This window comes from Scyliorhinus torazame, chromosome 19, assembly GCF_047496885.1.
Source record: "Scyliorhinus torazame isolate Kashiwa2021f chromosome 19, sScyTor2.1, whole genome shotgun sequence".
In the NCBI taxonomy this organism is placed as follows: domain Eukaryota; kingdom Metazoa; phylum Chordata; class Chondrichthyes; order Carcharhiniformes; family Scyliorhinidae; genus Scyliorhinus; species Scyliorhinus torazame.
Genome location: NC_092725.1, coordinates 2,523,861 through 2,542,202, shown reverse-complemented (window position 1 = coordinate 2,542,202; position 18,342 = coordinate 2,523,861). Strand labels below are relative to the sequence as shown.

The following is an 18,342-nucleotide window of genomic DNA, read 5'->3' as shown; positions in this document are numbered from 1 at the left end:
CTCCCTCTCCACTGTCCCCATCAAAAACTCCCAGGACAGGTACAGCACGGGGTTAGATACACAGCAAAGCTCCATCTACACTGTCCCCATCAAACACTCCCAGGGCAGGTACAGCACGAGGTTAGATACAGAGTAAAGCTCCCTCTACACTGTCCCCATCAAACACTCCCAGGACAGGTACAGCACGGGGTTAGATACAGAGTAAAGCTGCCTGTACACTGTCCCAATCAAACACTCCCAGGACAGGTACAGCACGGGGTTAGATACAGAGTAAAGCTCCCTCTACACTGTCCCCATCAAACACTCCCAGGACAGGTACAGCACGGGGTTAGATACAGAGTAAAGCTCCCCTACACTGTCCCCATCAAACACTCCCAGGACAGGTACAGCACGGGGTTAGATACAGAGTAAAGCTCCCTCTACACTGTCCCCATCAAACACTCCCAGGACAGGTACAGCACGGGGTTAGATACAGAGTAAAGCTCCCACTACACTGTCCCCACCAAACACTCCCAGGACAGGTACAGCACGGGGTTAGATACAGAGAAAAGCTCCCTCTACACTGTCCCCATCAAACACTCCCAGGACAGGTACAGCACGGGGTTAGGTACAGAGTAAAGCTCCCTCTACACTGTCCCCATCAAACACTCCCAGGACAGGTACAGCACGGGGTTAGATACAGAGTAAAGCTCCCTCTACACTGTCCCCATTAAACACTCCCAGGACAGGTACAGCACGGGGTTAGATACAGAGTAAAGCTCCCTCTCCACTGTCCCCATCAAACACTCCCAGGACAGGTACAGCACGGGGTTAGATACACAGCAAAGCTCCATCTACACTGTTCCCATCAAACACTCCCAGGGCAGGTACAGCACGGGGTTAGATACAGAGTAAAGCTCCCTCTACACTGTCCCCATCAAACACTCCCAGGACAGGTACAGCACGGGGTTAGATACAGAGTAAAGCTCCCGCTAAACTGTCCCCATCAAACACTCACAGGAAAGGTACAGCACGGGGTCCGATACAGAGTAAAGCTCCCTCTACACTGTCCCCATCAAACACTCCCAGGGCAGGTACAGCACGGGGTTAGATACAGAGTAAAGCTCCCTCTACACTGTCCCCATCAAACACTCCCAGGACAGGTACAGCACGGGGTTAGATACAGAGTAAAGCTCCCTCTACACTGTCCCATCAAACACTCCCAGGACAGGTACAGCACGGGGTTAGATACAGAGTAAAGCTCCCTCTACAGTGTCCCATCAAACACTCCCAGGACAGGTATAGCACGGGGTTAGATACAGAGTAAAGCTCCCTCTACACTGTCCCCATCAACACTCCAAGGACAGGTACAGCACGGGGTTAGATACAGACTAAAGCTCCCTCCACACTGTCCCCATCAAACACTCCCGGGACAGGGACAGCACGGGCTTAGATACAGAGTAAAGCTCCCTCTACACTGTCCATATCAATCACTCCCAGGACAGTTACAGAACGGGGTTAGATACAGAGTAAAGCTCCCTCTACACTGTCCCCATCAAACACTCCCAGGACAGGTACAGCACAGGGTTAGATACAGAGTAAAGCTCCCTCTACACTGTCCTCATCAAACGCTTCCAGGACAGGTACAGCACGGGGTTAGACACAGAGTAAAGCTCCCTCTACACTGTCCATATCAAACACTCCCAGGACAGGTACAGCATGGGGTTAGATACAGAGTAAAGCTCCCTCTACACTGTCCATATCAAACACTCCCAGGACAGGTACAGCACGGGGTTAGATACAGAGTAAAGCTCCCTCTACACTCTCCCCATCAAACACTCCCAGGACAGGTACAGCACGGGGTTAGATACAGAGAGAAGCTCCCTTTACACTGTCCCCATCAATCACTCCCAGGACAGGTACAGCACAGGGTTAGATACAGTGTAAAGCTCCCTCTACACTGTCCCCATCAAACACTCCCAGGACAGGTACAGCACGGGGTTAGATACAGAGCAAAGCTCCCTCTACACTGTCCCATCAAACACTCCCAGGACAGGTACAGCACGGGGTAAGATACAGAGTAAAGCTCCCTCTACACTGTCCCATCAAACACTCCCAGGACAGGTACAGCACGGGGTTAGATACAGAGTAAAGCTCCCTCTACACTGTCTCCATCAAACACTCCCAGGGCAGGTACATCACGGGGTTAGATACAGAGTAAAGCTCCCTCCTCACTGTCCCCATCAAACACTCCCATGACAGGTACAGCAAAGGGTTAGATACAGAGTAAATCTCCCTCTACACTGTCCCCATCAAACACTCCCTGGACAGGTACAACACGGGGTTAGATACAGAGAAAAGCTCCCTCTACACTGTCCCCATCAAACACTCCCAGGACAGGTACAGCACGGGGATAGAAACAGAATAAAGCTCCCTCTACACTGTCCTCATCAAACGCTTCCAGGACAGGTACAGCACGGGGTTAGACACAGAGTAAAGCTCCCTCTACACTGTCCATATCAATCAGTCCCAGGACAGTTACAGCACGGGGTTAGATACAGAGTAAAGCTCCCTCTACACTGTCCCATCAAACACTCCCAGGACAGGTACAGCACGGGGTTAGATACAGAGTAAAGCTCCCTCTACAGTGTCCCATCAAACACTCCCAGGACAGGTATAGCACGGGGTTAGATACAGAGTAAAGCTCCCTCTACACTGTCCCCATCAACACTCCAAGGACAGGTACAGCATGGGGTTAGATACAGAGTAAAGCTCCCTCCACACTGTCCCCATCAAACACTCCCGGGACAGGGACAGCACGGGCTTAGATACAGAGTAAAGCTCCCTCTACACTGTCCATATCAATCACTCCCAGGACAGTTACAGAACGGGGTTAGATACAGACTAAAGCACCCTCCAAACTGTCCCCATCAAACACTCCCGGGACAGGGACAGCACGGGCTTAGATACAGAGTAAAGCTCCCTCTACACTGTCCATATCAATCACTCCCAGGACAGTTACAGCACGGGGTTAGATACAGAGTAAAGCTCCCTCTACACTGTCCCATCAAACACTCCCAGGACAGGTACAGCACGGGGTTAGATACAGAGTAAAGCTCCCTCTACAGTGTCCCATCAAACACTCCCAGGACAGGTATAGCACGGGGTTAGATACAGAGTAAAGCTCCCTCTACACTGTCCCCATCAACACTCCAAGGACAGGTACAGCATGGGGTTAGATACAGAGTAAAGCTCCCTCCACACTGTCCCCATCAAACACTCCCGGGACAGGGACAGCACGGGCTTAGATACAGAGTAAAGCTCCCTCTACACTGACCCCATCAACACTCCCAGGACAGGTATAGCACGGAGTTAGATACAGACTAAAGCTCCCTCCAAACTGTCCCCATCAAACACTCCCGGGACAGGGACAGCACGGGCTTAGATACAGAGTAAAGCTCCCTCTACACTGTCCATATCAATCACTCCCAGGACAGTTACAGCACGGGGTTAGATACAGAGTAAAGCTCCCTCTACACTGTCCCATCAAACACTCCCAGGACAGGTACAGCACGGGGTTAGATACAGAGTAAAGCTCCCTCTACAGTGTCCCATCAAACACTCCCAGGACAGGTATAGCACGGGGTTAGATACAGAGTAAAGCTCCCTCTACACTGTCCCCATCAACACTCCAAGGACAGGTACAGCATGGGGTTAGATACAGAGTAAAGCTCCCTCCACACTGTCCCCATCAAACACTCCCGGGACAGGGACAGCACGGGCTTAGATACAGAGTAAAGCTCCCTCTACACTGTCCATATCAATCACTCCCAGGACAGTTACAGAACGGGGTTAGATACAGAGTAAAGCTCCCTCTACACTGTCCCCATCAAACACTCCCAGGACAGGTACAGCACAGGGTTAGATACAGAGTAAAGCTCCTTCTACACTGTCCTCATCAAACGCTTCCAGGACAGGTACAGCACGGGGTTAGACACAGAGTAAAGCTCCCTCTACACTGTCCATATCAAACACTCCCAGGACAGGTACAGCATGGGGTTAGATACAGAGTAAAGCTCCCTCTACACTGTCCATATCAAACACTCCCAGGACAGGTACAGCACGGGATTAGATACAGAGTAAAGCTCCCTCTACACTCTCCCCATCAAACACTCCCAGGACAGGTACAGCACGGGGTTAGATACAGAGAGAAGCTCCCTTTACACTGTCCCCATCAATCACTCCCAGGACAGGTACAGCACAGGGTTAGATACAGTGTAAAGCTCCCTCTACACTGTCCCCATCAAACACTCCCAGGACAGGTACAGCACGGGGTTAGATACAGAGCAAAGCTCCCTCTACACTGTCCCATCAAACACTCCCAGGACAGGTACAGCACGGGGTAAGATACAGAGTAAAGCTCCCTCTACACTGTCCCCATCAAACACTCCCAGGACAGGTATAGCACGGAGTTAGATACAGACTAAAGCTCCCTCCAAACTGTCCCCATCAAACACTCCCGGGAGAAGGACAGCACGGGCTTAGATACAGAGTAAAGCTCCCTCTACACTGTCCATATCAATCACTCCCAGGACAGTTACAGCACGGGGTTAGATACAGAGTAAAGCTCCCTCTACACTGTCCCATCAAACACTCCCAGGACAGGTACAGCACGGGGTTAGATACAGAGTAAAGCTCCCTCTACAGTGTCTCATCAAACACTCCCAGGACAGGTATAGCACGGGGTTAGATACAGAGTAAAGCTCCCTCTACACTGTCCCCATCAACACTCCAAGGACAGGTACAGCATGGGGTTAGATACAGACTAAAGCTCCCTCCACACTGTCCCCATCAAACACTCCCGGGACAGGGACAGCACGGGCTTAGATACAGAGAAAAGCTCCCTCTACACTGTCCATATCAATCACTCCCAGGACAGTTACAGAACGGGGTTAGATACAGAGTAAAGCTCCCTCTACACTGTCCCCATCAAACACTCCCAGGACAGGTACAGCACAGGGTTAGATACAGAGTAAAGCTCCCTCTACACTGTCCTCATCAAACGCTTCCAGGACAGGTACAGCACGGGGTTAGACACAGAGTAAAGCTCCCTCTACACTGTCCATATCAAACACTCCCAGGACAGGTACAGCATGGGGTTAGATACAGAGTAAAGCTCCCTCTACACTGTCCATATCAAACACTCCCAGGACAGGTACAGCACGGGGTTAGATACAGAGTAAAGCTCCCTCTACACTCTCCCCATCAAACACTCCCAGGACAGCTACAGCACGGGGTTAGATACAGAGAGAAGCTCCCTTTACACTGTCCCCATCAATCACTCCCAGGACAGGTACAGCACAGGGTTAGATACAGTGTAAAGCTCCCTCTACACTGTCCCCATCAAACACTCCCAGGACAGGTACAGCACGGGGTTAGATACAGAGCAAAGCTCCCTCTACACTGTCCCATCAAACACTCCCAGGACAGGTACAGCACGGGGTAAGATACAGAGTAAAGCTCCCTCTACACTGTCCCATCAAACACTCCCAGGACAGGTACAGCACGGGGTTAGATACAGAGTAAAGCTCCATCTACACTGTCTCCATCACACACTCCCAGGGCAGGTACAGCACGGGGTTAGATACAGAGTAAAGCTCCCTCCTCACTGTCCCCATCAAACACTCCCAGGACAGGTACAGCACGGGGTTAGATACAGAGTAAAGCTCCCTCTACACTCTCCCCATCAAACACTCCCAGGACAGGTACAGCACGGGGTTAGATACAGAGTAAAGCTCCCTCTACACTGTCCCCATCATACACTCCCAGGACAGGTACAGCACGGGGTTAGATACAGAGTAAAGCTCCCTCGACACTCTCCCCATCAAACACTCCCAGGGCAGGTACAGCACGGGGTTAGATACAGAGAGAAGCTCCCTCTACACTGTCCCCATCAAACACTCCCAGGACAGGTACAGCACGGGGTTCGATACAGAGTAAAGCTCCCTCTACACTGTCCCCATCAAACACTCCCCGGACAGGTACAGCACGGGGTGAGATACAGAGTAAAGCTCCCTCTACACTGTCCCCATCAAACACTCCCAGGACAGGAAGTGCACAGGGTTAGATACAGTGTAAAGCTCCCTCGACACTGTCTCCATCAAACACTCCCAGGACAGGTGCAGCACGGGGTAAGATACAGAGTAAAGCTCCCTCTACACTGTCCCATCAAACACTCCCAGGACAGGTACAGCACGGGGTTAGATACAGAGTAAAGCTCCATCTACACTGTCTCCATCAAACACTCCCAGGGCAGGTACAGCACGGGGTTAGATACAGAGTAAAGCTCCCTCCTCACTGTCCCCATCAAACACTCCCAGGACAGGTACAGCACGGGGTTAGATACAGAGTAAAGCTCCCTCCTCACTGCCCCCATCAAACACTCCCAGGACAGGTACAGCAAAGGGTTAGATACAGAGTAAATCTCCCTCTACACTGTCCCCATCAAACACTCCCTGGACAGGTACAGCACGGGGTTAGATACAGAGAAAAGCTCCCTCTACACTGTCCCCATCAAACACTCCCAGGACAGGTACAGCACGGGGATAGAAACAGAATAAAGCTCCCTCTACACTGTCCCCATCAAACACTCCCAGGACAGGTACAGCACGGGGTTAGATACAGAGTAAAGCTCCCTCTACACTGTCCCCATCAAACATTCTCAGGACAGGTACAGCACGGGGTGTGATACAGAGTAAAGCTCCCTCTACACTGACCCCATCAACACTCCCAGGACAGGTATAGCACGGAGTTAGATACAGACTAAAGCTCCCTCCAAACTGTCCCCATCAAACACTCCCGGGACAGGGACAGCACGGGCTTAGATACAGAGTAAAGCTCCCTCTACACTGTCCATATCAATCACTCCCAGGACAGTTACAGCACGGGGTTAGATACAGAGTAAAGCTCCCTCTACACTGTCCCCATCAAACACTCCCAGGACAGGTACAGCACAGGGTTCGATACAGACTAAAGCTCCCTCTACACTGTCCTCATCAAACGCTTCCAGGACAGGTACAGCACGGGGTTAGACACAGAGTAAAGCTCCCTCTACACTGTCCCCATCAAACACTCCCAGGGCAGGTACAACACGGGGTTAGATACAGAGTAAAGCTCCATCCACACTGTCCCCATCAAACACTCCCAGGACAGGTACAGCACGGGGTTAGATACAGTGTAAAGCTCCCTCTACACTGTCCCATCAAACACTCTCAGGACAGGTACAGCACGGGGTTAGATACAAAGTAAAGCTCCATCTACACTCTCCCCATCAAACACTCCCAGGACAGGTACAGCACGGGGTTAGATACAGAGTAAAGCTCCCTCTACACTGTCCCATCAAACACTCTCAGGACAGGTACAGCACGGGGTTAGATACAGAGTAAAGCTCCCTCTACACTCTCCCCATCAAACACTCCCAGGACAGGTACAGCACGGGGTTAGATACAGAGTAAAGCTCCCTCTACACTGTCCCCATCATACACTCCCAGGACAGGTACAGCACGGGGTTAGATACAGAGTAAAGCTCCCTCGACACTCTCCCCATCAAACACTCCCAGGGCAGGTACAGCACGGGGTTAGATACAGAGAGAAGCTCCCTCTACACTGTCCCCATCAAACACTCCCAGGACAGGTACAGCACGGGGTTCGATACAGAGTAAAGCTCCCTCTACACTGTCCCCATCAAACACTCCCCGGACAGGTACAGCAAGGGGTGAGATACAGAGTAAAGCTCCCTCTACGCTGTCCCCATCAAACACTCCCAGGACAGGAAGTGCACAGGGTTAGATACAGTGTAAAGCTCCCTCTACACTGTCCCCATCAAACACTCCCAGGACAGGTACAGCACGGGGTTAGATACAGAGCAAAGCTCCCTCTACACTGTCCCATCAAACACTCCCAGGACAGGTACAGCACGGGGTAAGATACAGAGTAAAGCTCCCTCTACACTGTCCCATCAAACACTCCCAGGACAGGTACAGCACGGGGTTAGATACAGAGTAAAGCTCCATCTACACTGTCTCCATCAAACACTCCCAGGGCAGGTACAGCACGGGGTTAGATACAGAGTAAAGCTCCCTCCTCACTGTCCCCATCAAACACTCCCAGGACAGGTACAGCACGGGGTTAGATACAGAGTAAAGCTCCCTCTACACTCTCCCCATCAAACACTCCCAGGACAGGTACAGCACGGTGTTCGATACAGAGTAAAGCTCCCCCTACACTGTCCCCATCAAACACTCCCCGGACAGGTACAGCACGGGGTGAGATACAGAGTAAAGCTCCCTCTACACTGTCCCCATCAAACACTCCCAGGACAGGAAGTGCACAGGGTTAGATACAGTGTAAAGCTCCCTCGACACTGTCTCCATCAAACACTCCCAGGACAGGTGCAGCACGGGGTAAGATACAGAGTAAAGCTCCCTCTACACTGTCCCATCAAACACTCCCAGGACAGGTACAGCACGGGGTTAGATACAGAGTAAAGCTCCCTCTACACTGTCCCCTTCAAACACTCCCAGGACAGGTACAGCACGGGGTTAGATACAGAGTAAAGCTCCCTCCTCACTGCCCCCATCAAACACTCCCAGGACAGGTACAGCAAAGGGTTAGATACAGAGTAAATCTCCCTCTACACTGTCCCCATCAAACACTCCCTGGACAGGTACAGCACGGGGTTAGATACAGAGAAAAGCTCCCTCTACACTGTCCCCATCAAACACTCCCAGGACAGGTACAGCACGGGGATAGAAACAGAATAAAGCTCCCTCTACACTGTCCCCATCAAACACTCCCAGGACAGGTACAGCACGGGGTTAGATACAGAGTAAAGCTCCCTCTACACTGTCCCCATCAAACATTCTCAGGACAGGTACAGCACGGGGTGTGATACAGAGTAAAGCTCCCTCTACACTGACCCCATCAACACTCCCAGGACAGGTATAGCACGGAGTTAGATACAGACTAAAGCTCCCTCCAAACTGTCCCCATCAAACACTCCCGGGACAGGGACAGCACGGGCTTAGATACAGAGTAAAGCTCCCTCTACACTGTCCATATCAATCACTCCCAGGACAGTTACAGCACGGGGTTAGATACAGAGTAAAGCTCCCTCTACACTGTCCCCATCAAACACTCCCAGGACAGGTACAGCACAGGGTTCGATACAGACTAAAGCTCCCTCTACACTGTCCTCATCAAACGCTTCCAGGACAGGTACAGCACGGGGTTAGACACAGAGTAAAGCTCCCTCTACACTGTCCCCATCAAACACTCCCAGGGCAGGTACAACACGGGGTTAGATACAGAGTAAAGCTCCATCCACACTGTCCCCATCAAACACTCCCAGGACAGGTACAGCACGGGGTTAGATACAGTGTAAAGCTCCCTCTACACTGTCCCATCAAACACTCTCAGGACAGGTACAGCACGGGGTTAGATACAAAGTAAAGCTCCATCTACACTCTCCCCATCAAACACTCCCAGGACAGGTACAGCACGGGGTTAGATACAGAGTAAAGCTCCCTCTACACTGTCCCATCAAACACTCTCAGGACAGGTACAGCACGGGGTTAGATACAGAGTAAAGCTCCCTCTACACTCTCCCCATCAAACACTCCCAGGACAGGTACAGCACGGGGTTAGATACAGAGTAAAGCTCCCTCTACACTGTCCCCATCATACACTCCCAGGACAGGTACAGCACGGGGTTAGATACAGAGTAAAGCTCCCTCGACACTCTCCCCATCAAACACTCCCAGGGCAGGTACAGCACGGGGTTAGATACAGAGAGAAGCTCCCTCTACACTGTCCCCATCAAACACTCCCAGGACAGGTACAGCACGGGGTTCGATACAGAGTAAAGCTCCCTCTACACTGTCCCCATCAAACACTCCCCGGACAGGTACAGCAAGGGGTGAGATACAGAGTAAAGCTCCCTCTACACTGTCCCCATCAAACACTCCCAGGACAGGAAGTGCACAGGGTTAGATACAGTGTAAAGCTCCCTCGACACTGTCTCCATCAAACACTCCCAGGACAGGTACAGCACGGGGTTCAATACAGAGTAAAGCTCCCTCTACACTGTCCCCATCAATCACTCCCAGGACAGGAAGTGCACAGGGTTAGATACAGTGTAAAGCTCCCTCGACACTGTCTCCATCAAACACTCCCAGGACAGGTACAGCACGGGGTTCAATACAGAGTAAAGCTCCCTCTACACTGTCCCCATCAAACACTCCCAGGACAGGTACAGCACGGGGTCCGATACCGAGTAAAGCTCCCTCTACACTGTCTCCATCAAACACTCCCAGGGCAGGTACAGCACGGGGTTAGATACAGAGTAAAGCTCCCTCTACACTGTCCCCATCAAACACTCCCAGGACAGGTATAGCACGGAGTTAGATACAGACTAAAGCTCCCTCCAAACTGTCCCCATCAAACACTCCCGGGACAGGGACAGCACGGGCTTAGATACAGAGTAAAGCTCCCTCTACACTGTCCATATCAATCACTCACAGGACAGTTACAGCACGGGGTTAGATACAGAGTAAAGCTCCCTCTACACTGTCCCCATCAAACACTCCCAGGACAGGTACAGCACAGGGTTAGATACAGACTAAAGCTCCCTCTACACTGTCCTCATCAAACGCTTCCAGGACAGGTACAGCACGGGGTTAGACACAGAGTAAAGCTCCCTCTACACTGTCCCCATCAAACACTCCCAGGGCAGGTACAACACGGGGTTAGATACAGAGTAAAGCTCCATCCACACTGTCCCCATCAAACACTCCCAGGACAGGTACAGCCTCGGGCGAGATACAGATTAAAGCTCCCTCTACACTGTCCCCATCAAACACTCCCAGGACAGGTACAGCACGGGGTTAGATACAGAGTAAAGCTCCCTCTACACTGTCCCCATCAAACACTCCCAGGGCAGGTACAGCACGGGGTTCGATACAGAGTAAAGCTCCCTCTACACTGTCCCCGTCAAACACTCCCAGGACAGGTACAGCACGGGGTTAGATACAGAGTAAAGCTCCCTCTACACTGTCCCATTAAACACTCCCAGGACAGGTACAGCACGGGGTTAGATACAGAGTAAAGCTCCCTCGACACTCTCCCCATCAAACACTCCCAGGGCAGGTACAGCACGGGGTTAGATACAGAGAGAAGCTCCCTTTACACTGTCCCCATCAATCACTCCCAGGACAGGAAGTGCACAGGGTTAGATACTGTGTAAAGCTCCCTCGACACTGTCTCCATCAAACACTCCCAGGACAGGTACAGCACGGGGTTCAATACAGAGTAAAGCTCCCTCTACACTGTCCCCATCAAACACTCCCAGGACAGGTACAGCACGGGGTCCGATACAGAGTAAAGCTCCCTCTACACTGTCTCCATCAAACACTCCCAGGGCAGGTACAGCACGGGGTTAGATACAGAGTAAAGCTCCCTCTACACTGTCCCCATCAAACACTCCCAGGACAGGTACAGCACGGGGATAGAAACAGATTAACGCTCCCTCTACACTGTCCCCATCAAACACTCCCAGGACAGGTACAGCACGGGGTTAGATACAGAGTAAAGCTCCCTCTACACTGTACCCATCAAACACTCCCAGGACAGGTACAGCACGGGGTGTGATACAGAGTGAAGCTCCCTCCACACTGTCCCCAACAAACACTCCCAGGACAGGTATAGCACGGGGTTAGATACAGAGTAAAGCTCCCTCTACACTGTCCCCATCAACACTCCAAGGACAGGTACAGCATGGGGTTAGATACAGACTAAAGCTCCCTCCACACTGTCCCCATCAAACACTCCCGGGACAGGTACAGCACGGGCTTAGATACCCAGTAAAGCTCCCTCTACACTGTCCCCATCAAACACTCCCAGGACAGGTACAGCACGGGGTTAGATACAGAGTAAAGCTCCCTCTACACTGTCCTCATCAAACGCTTCCAGGACAGATACAGCACGGGGTTAGACACAGAGTAAAGCTCCCTCTACACTGTCCCCATCAAACACTCCCAGGACAGGTACAGCACGGGGTTAGATACAGAGTAAAGCTCCCTCTACACTGTCCCCATCAAACACTCCCAGGACAGGTACAGCAAGGGATTAGATACAGAGTAAAGCTCCGTCTACACTGTCCCCAACAAACACGCCCAGGACAGGTACAGCACGGGGTTAGACACAGAGTAAAGCTCCCTCTACACTGTCCCCACCAAACACACCCAGGATAGGTACAGCACGGGGTTAGATACAGAGTAAAGCTCCCTCGACACTGTCCCCATCAAACACTCCCAGGACAGTTACAGCACGGGGTTAGATACAGGGTAAATCTCCCTCTACACTGTCCCCATCAAACACTCCCAGGACAGGTACAGCACAAGGTTAGATACAGAGTAAAGCTCCCTCTACGCTGTCCATATCAAACACTCCCAGGACAGGTACAGCATGGGGTTAGATACAGAGTAAAGCTCCCTCTACACTGTCCATATCAAACACTCCCAGGACAGGTACAGCGCGGGGTTAGATACAGAGTAAAGCTCCCTCTACACTCTCCCCATCAAACACTCCCAGGACAGGTACAGCACGGGGTTCGATACAGAGAGAAGCTCCCTTTACACTGTCCCCATCAAACACTCCCAGGACAGGTACAGCACGGGGTTAGATACAGAGAGAAGCTCCCTTTACAGTGTCCCCATCAATCACTCCCAGGACAGGTACAGCACAGGGTTAGATACAGTGTACAGCTCCCTCTACACTGTCTCCATCAAACACGCCCGGGACAGGTACAGCATGGGGTTAGATACAGAGTAACGCTCCCTCTGCACAGTCCCCATCATACAATCCCAGGACAGGTACAGCACGGGGTTAGATACAGAGTAAAGCTCCCTCTCCACTGTCCCATCAAACACTCCCAGGACAGGTACAGCACGGGGTTAGATACAGAGTAAAGCTCCATCTACACTGTCTCCATCAAACACTCCCAGGGCAGGTACAGCACGGGGTTAGATACAGAGTAAAGCTCCCTCCTCACTGACCCCATCAAACCCTCCCAGGACAGGTACAGCACGGGGTTAGATACAGAGTAAAGCTCCCTCCTCACTGTCCCCATCAAACACTCCCAGGACAGGTACAGCAAAGGGTTAGATACAGAGTAAATCTCCCTCTACACTGTCCCCATCAAACACTCCCTGGACAGGTACAGCACGGGGTTAGATACAGAGAAAAGCTCCCTCTACACTGTCCCCATCAAACACTCCCAGGACAGGTACAGCACGGGGATAGAAACAGAATAAAGCTCCCTCTACACTGTCCCCATCAAACACTCCCAGGACAGGTACAGCACGGGGTTAGATACAGAGTAAAGCTCCCTCTACACTGTCCCCATCAAACATTCTCAGGACAGGTACAGCACGGGGTGTGATACAGAGTAAAGCTCCCTCTACACTGTCCCATCAACACTCCCAGGACAGGTATAGCACGGGGTTAGATACAGACTAAAGCTCCCTCCATACTGTCCCCATCAAACACTCCCGGGACAGGGACAGCACGGGCTTAGATACAGAGTAAAGCTCCCTCTACACAGTCCATATCAATCACTCCCAGGACAGTTACAGCACGGGGTTAGATACAGAGTAAAGCTCCCTCTACACTGTCCCCATCAAACACTCCCAGGACAGGTACAGCACAGGGTTAGATACAGAGTAAAGCTCCTTCTACACTGTCCTCATAAAACGCTTCCAGGACAGGTACAGCACGGGGTTAGACACAGAGTAAAGCTCCCTCTACACTGTCCCCATCAAACACTCCCAGGGCAGGTCCAACACGGGGTTAGATACAGAGTAAAGCTCCATCCACACTGTCCCCATCAAACACGCCCAGGACAGGTACAGCACTGGGTTTGATACAGAGTAAAGCTCCCTCTACACTGTCCCCATCAAACACTCCCAGGACAGGTACAGCACGGGGTTAGATACAGAGTAAAGCTCCCTCTACACTGTCCCCATCAAACACTCCCAGGACAGGTACAGCAAGGGATTGGATACAGAGTAAAGCTCTGTCTACACTGTCCCCAACAAACACTCCCAGGACAGGTACAGCACGGGGTTAGACACAGAGTAAAGCTCCCTCTACACTGTCCCCACCAAACACACCCAGGACAGGTACAGCACGGGGTTAGATACAGAGTAAAGCTCCCTCTACACTGTCCCCATCAAACACTCCCAGGACAGTTACAGCACGGGGTGAGATACAGGGTAAATCTCCCTCTACACTGTCCCCATCAAACACTCCCAGGACAGGTACAGCACAGGGTTAGATACAGAGTAAAGCTCCCTCTACGCTGTCCATATCAAACACTCGCAGGACAGGTACAGCATGGGGTTAGATACAGAGTAAAGCTCCCTCTACACTGTCCATATCAAACACTCCCAGGACAGGTACAGCACGGGGTTAGATACAGAGAAAAGCTCCCTCTACACTGTCCCCTTCAAACACTCCCAGGACAGGTACAGCACAGGGTTAGATACAGAGTAAAGCTCCCTCTACACTGTCCATATCAAACACTCCCAGGACAGGTACAGCACGGGGTTAGATACAGAGTAAAGCTCCCTCTACACTGTCCCCACCAAACACACCCAGGACAGGTACAGCACGGGGTTAGATACAGAGTAAAGCTCCCTCTACACTGTCCCCATCAAACACTCCCAGGACAGGTACAGCACGGGGTTAGACACAGAGTAAAGCTCCCCCTACACTGGCCCCATCAAACACTCCCAGGACAGGTACAGCACGGGGTTAGATACAGAGTAAAGCTCCCTCTACACTGTCCCCATCAAACACTCCCAACACAGGTACAGCACGGGGTTAGACACAGACTAAAGCCCCCCCTACACTGGCCCCATCAAACACTCCCAGGACAGGTACAGCACGGGGTTAGATACAGAGTAAAGCTCGCTCTACACTGTCCCCATCAAACACTCCCAGGACAGGCACAGCACGGGGTTAGATACAGAGTAAAGCTCCCCCTACACTGTCCCCATCAAACACTCCCAGGACATGTACACCACGGGGTTAGATACAGAGTAAAGCTTCCACTACACTCTCCCCATCAAACACTCCCAGGACAGGTACAGCACGGGGTTAGATACAGAGTAAAGCTTCCACTACACTGTCCCCATCAAACATTCCCAGGACAGGTACAGCAAGGGGTTAGGTACAGAGTAAAGCTCCGTCTCCACTGTCCCCAACAAACACTCCCAGGACAGGTACAGCACGGGGTTAGGCACAGAGTAAAGCTCCCTCTACACTGTCCCCACCAAACACACCCAGGACAGGTACAGCACGGGGTTAGATACAGAGTAAAGCTCCCTCTACACTGTCCCCATCAAACACTCCCAGGACAGGTATATCACGGGGTTAGACACAGAGTAAAGCCCCCCCTACACTGGCCCCATCAAACACTCCCAGGACAGGTACAGCACGGGGTTAGATACAGAGTAAAGCTCCCTCTACACTGTCCCCATCAAACACTCCCAGGACAGGCACAGCACGGGGTTAGATACAGAGTAAAGCTCCCCCTACACTGTCCCCATCAAACACTCCCAGGACATGTACACCACGGGGTTAGATACAGAGTAAAGCTCCCTCTACACTCTCCCCATCAAACACTCCCAGGACAGGTACAGCACTGGGTTAGATACAGAGTAAAGCTCCCTCTACACTGTCCCCATCAAACACTCCCAGGACAGGTACAGCACGGGGTTCGATACAGAGTAAAGCTCCCTCTACACTGTCCCCATCAAACACTCCCAGGACAGGGACACCACGGGGTTAGATACAGAATAATGCTCCCTCTACTAGGAGGTTATGTTGATCCCTTTCTGAAACTCAACATCGGACTTGTTACTTGGGTCCGCCCTGAACAGGGGGAGAGGGGAGAGGAAAGGGGGGAGGGCGGAGGAGGAGTGGGGAGGGGGGAGAGGGGAGAGGGCAAGGGGGAGGGGGATGGGGAGGAGGTGGAGGTGGAGTGGAGGGGGAGGGGAGTGGGGAGGGGAGAGAGGAGGGGGAGGTTGGAGGGGGGAGAGAGGAGGGGGAGCGGTGAGGGGAGTGGGAAGGGGGGGTGCGGGGAGGGTGTGGGATGGGGAGGGGGAGGGGAGAGGGGGGAGTTGGAAGCGGGGAGGGGGGCTAGGCGAGAGGTGAGCTGGGAGGGCGAGGGGAGTGGGAAGGTGAGGGGGGAGTGGGGAGGGGGAGAGGGGAGGACGAGGGGGGAGTGGGGAAGGGGAAGTGGGAAGGGGGAGCGGGCAGGGGGAGGGGGAGCGGGAAGGGGGAGGGGGATAGGGGAGAGGGGAGTGGGGAGCAGAGAGGGGGAGGGGGAGCATGGAGAGGGGAGAGGAGGGGGAGGGGGATAGGGGAGTGGGAAGGGGGAGCGCGGATAGGGGAGGGGGATAGGGGAGAGGGGAGGGGGGAGGGGGAGGGGGAGTGGGAAGGGGAGGGGGATAGGGGAGAGGGGAGGGGGGAGGGGGAGGGGGAGCAGAGAGGGGGAGGGGGAGCATGGAGAGGGGAGAGGAGGGGAAGGGGGGATAGGGGAGTGGGAAGGGGGAGCGCGGATAGGGGAGGGGGGAGCAGAGAGGGGGCGGGGGAGCATGGTGAGGGGTGAGGAGGGGGAGGGGGAGGGGGGATAGGGGAGGGGGAGGGGGAGGGGGAGGGGGAGTGGGAAGGGGGAGGGGGAGGGGGAGCGCGGATAGGGGAGGGGGGAGGGGGAGGGGGAGTGGGAAGGGGGAGGGGGAGGGGGATAGGGGAGGGGGAGGGGGAGGGGGAGGGGGAGTGGGAAGGGGGAGGGGGAGGGGGAGCGCGGATAGGGGAGGGGGGAGGGGGAGAGGGAGTGGGAAGGGGGAGGGGGATAGGGGAGAGGGGAGGGGGGAGGGGAGGGGGAGTGGGAAGGGGGAGGGGGATAGGGGAGAGGGGAGGGGGGAGCAGAGAGGGGGAGGGGGAGCATGGTGAGGGATGAGGAGGGGGAGGGGAGGGGGAGTGGGAAGGGGAGGGGGAGGGGGATAGGGGAGGGGGGAGGGGGAGGGGGATAGGGGAGGGGGGAGGGGGAGGGGGATAGGGGAGGGGGGAGCGGAGAGGGGAGGGAGAAGCGAATAATCCTCGTTCAGCGTTGATTGTGGATCAGTGAAGTGATTCTGACCAATCCCATTCTGCCTCCCATCCTCTCTGTCCCCCAACCGATAACCCAGCCAGAGACAGACAGCAGGTTCCCAAAGATATACCGGACAGCGGGGAATGGGAAGAGGAAGAGGATGGCCAGGCCCAGGCCAGTCAACAGAAGGGGAAGAAAGGCAAAAATACAAAGGTAACAACTAGCCACAGTTCTCTGTGCCCATTGGGATTGTGCACAGTGGGGGTGAACGGGAAGGGGTTTGGGTCCATTGGGAATGTGTACAGTGGGAGTGAACGGGAAGGGGTTTGGGCCCATTGGGATTGTGCACAGTGGGAGTGAACGGGAAGGGGTTTGGGCCCATTGGGATTGTGTACAGTGGGAGTGAACAGGAAGGGGTTTGGGTCCATTGGGATTGTGGACAGTGGGAGTGAACGGGAAGGGGTTTGGGCCCATTGGGATTGTGTACAGTGGGAGTGAACGGGAAGGGGTTTGGGCCCATTGGGATTGTGTACAGTGGGAGTGAACAGGAAGGGGTTTGGGTCCATTGGGATTGTGGACAGTGGGAGTGAACGGGAAGGGGTTTGGGTCCATTGGGATTGTGGACAGTGGGAGTGAACGGGAAGGCGTTTGGGTCAATTGGGATTGTGTACAGTGGGAGTGAACGGGAAGGGGTTTGTGTCCATTGGGATTGTGCACAGTGGGAGTGAACGGGAAGGGGTTTGTGTCCATTGGGATTGTGTACAGTGGGAGTGAACGGGAAGGGGTTTGGGTCCATTGGGATTGTGTATAGTGGGAGTGAACGGGAAGGGGTTTGGGTCCATTGGGATTGTGTACAGTGGGAGTGAACGGGAAGGGGTTTGGGTCCATTGGGAATGTGTACAGTGGGAGTGAACGGGAAGGGGTTTGGGTCCATTGGGATTGTGTACAGTGGGAGTGAACGGGAAGGGGTTTGGGTACATTGGGATTGTGTACAGTGGGAGTAAACGGGAAGGGGTTTGGGTCCATTGGGATTGTGTACAGTGGGAGTGAACGGGAAGGGGTTTGGGCCCATTGGGATTGTGTACAGTGGGAGTGAACGGGAAGGGGTTTGGGTCCATTGGGATTGTGTACAGTGGGAGTGAACGGGA

At 53.4% G+C, this 18,342-nt stretch overlaps 1 protein-coding gene across 4 annotated transcripts in view; it reads left to right on the top strand.

The window, feature by feature from the left end:
- LOC140395979 (uncharacterized) overlaps nt 1–18,342 on the top strand; it is a 309,601-nt gene that overhangs the window by 165,559 nt on the left and 125,700 nt on the right. For 2 of the 4 annotated variants that reach the window (XM_072484006.1, XM_072484007.1), the window contains exon 10: nt 17,292–17,407. In XM_072484006.1, the coding sequence (XP_072340107.1) occupies nt 17,292–17,407 (116 nt within the window). The remainder of the gene's footprint in view (nt 1–17,291; nt 17,408–18,342) is intronic. The other 2 variants (XM_072484008.1, XM_072484009.1) reach the window with 1 other exon arrangement.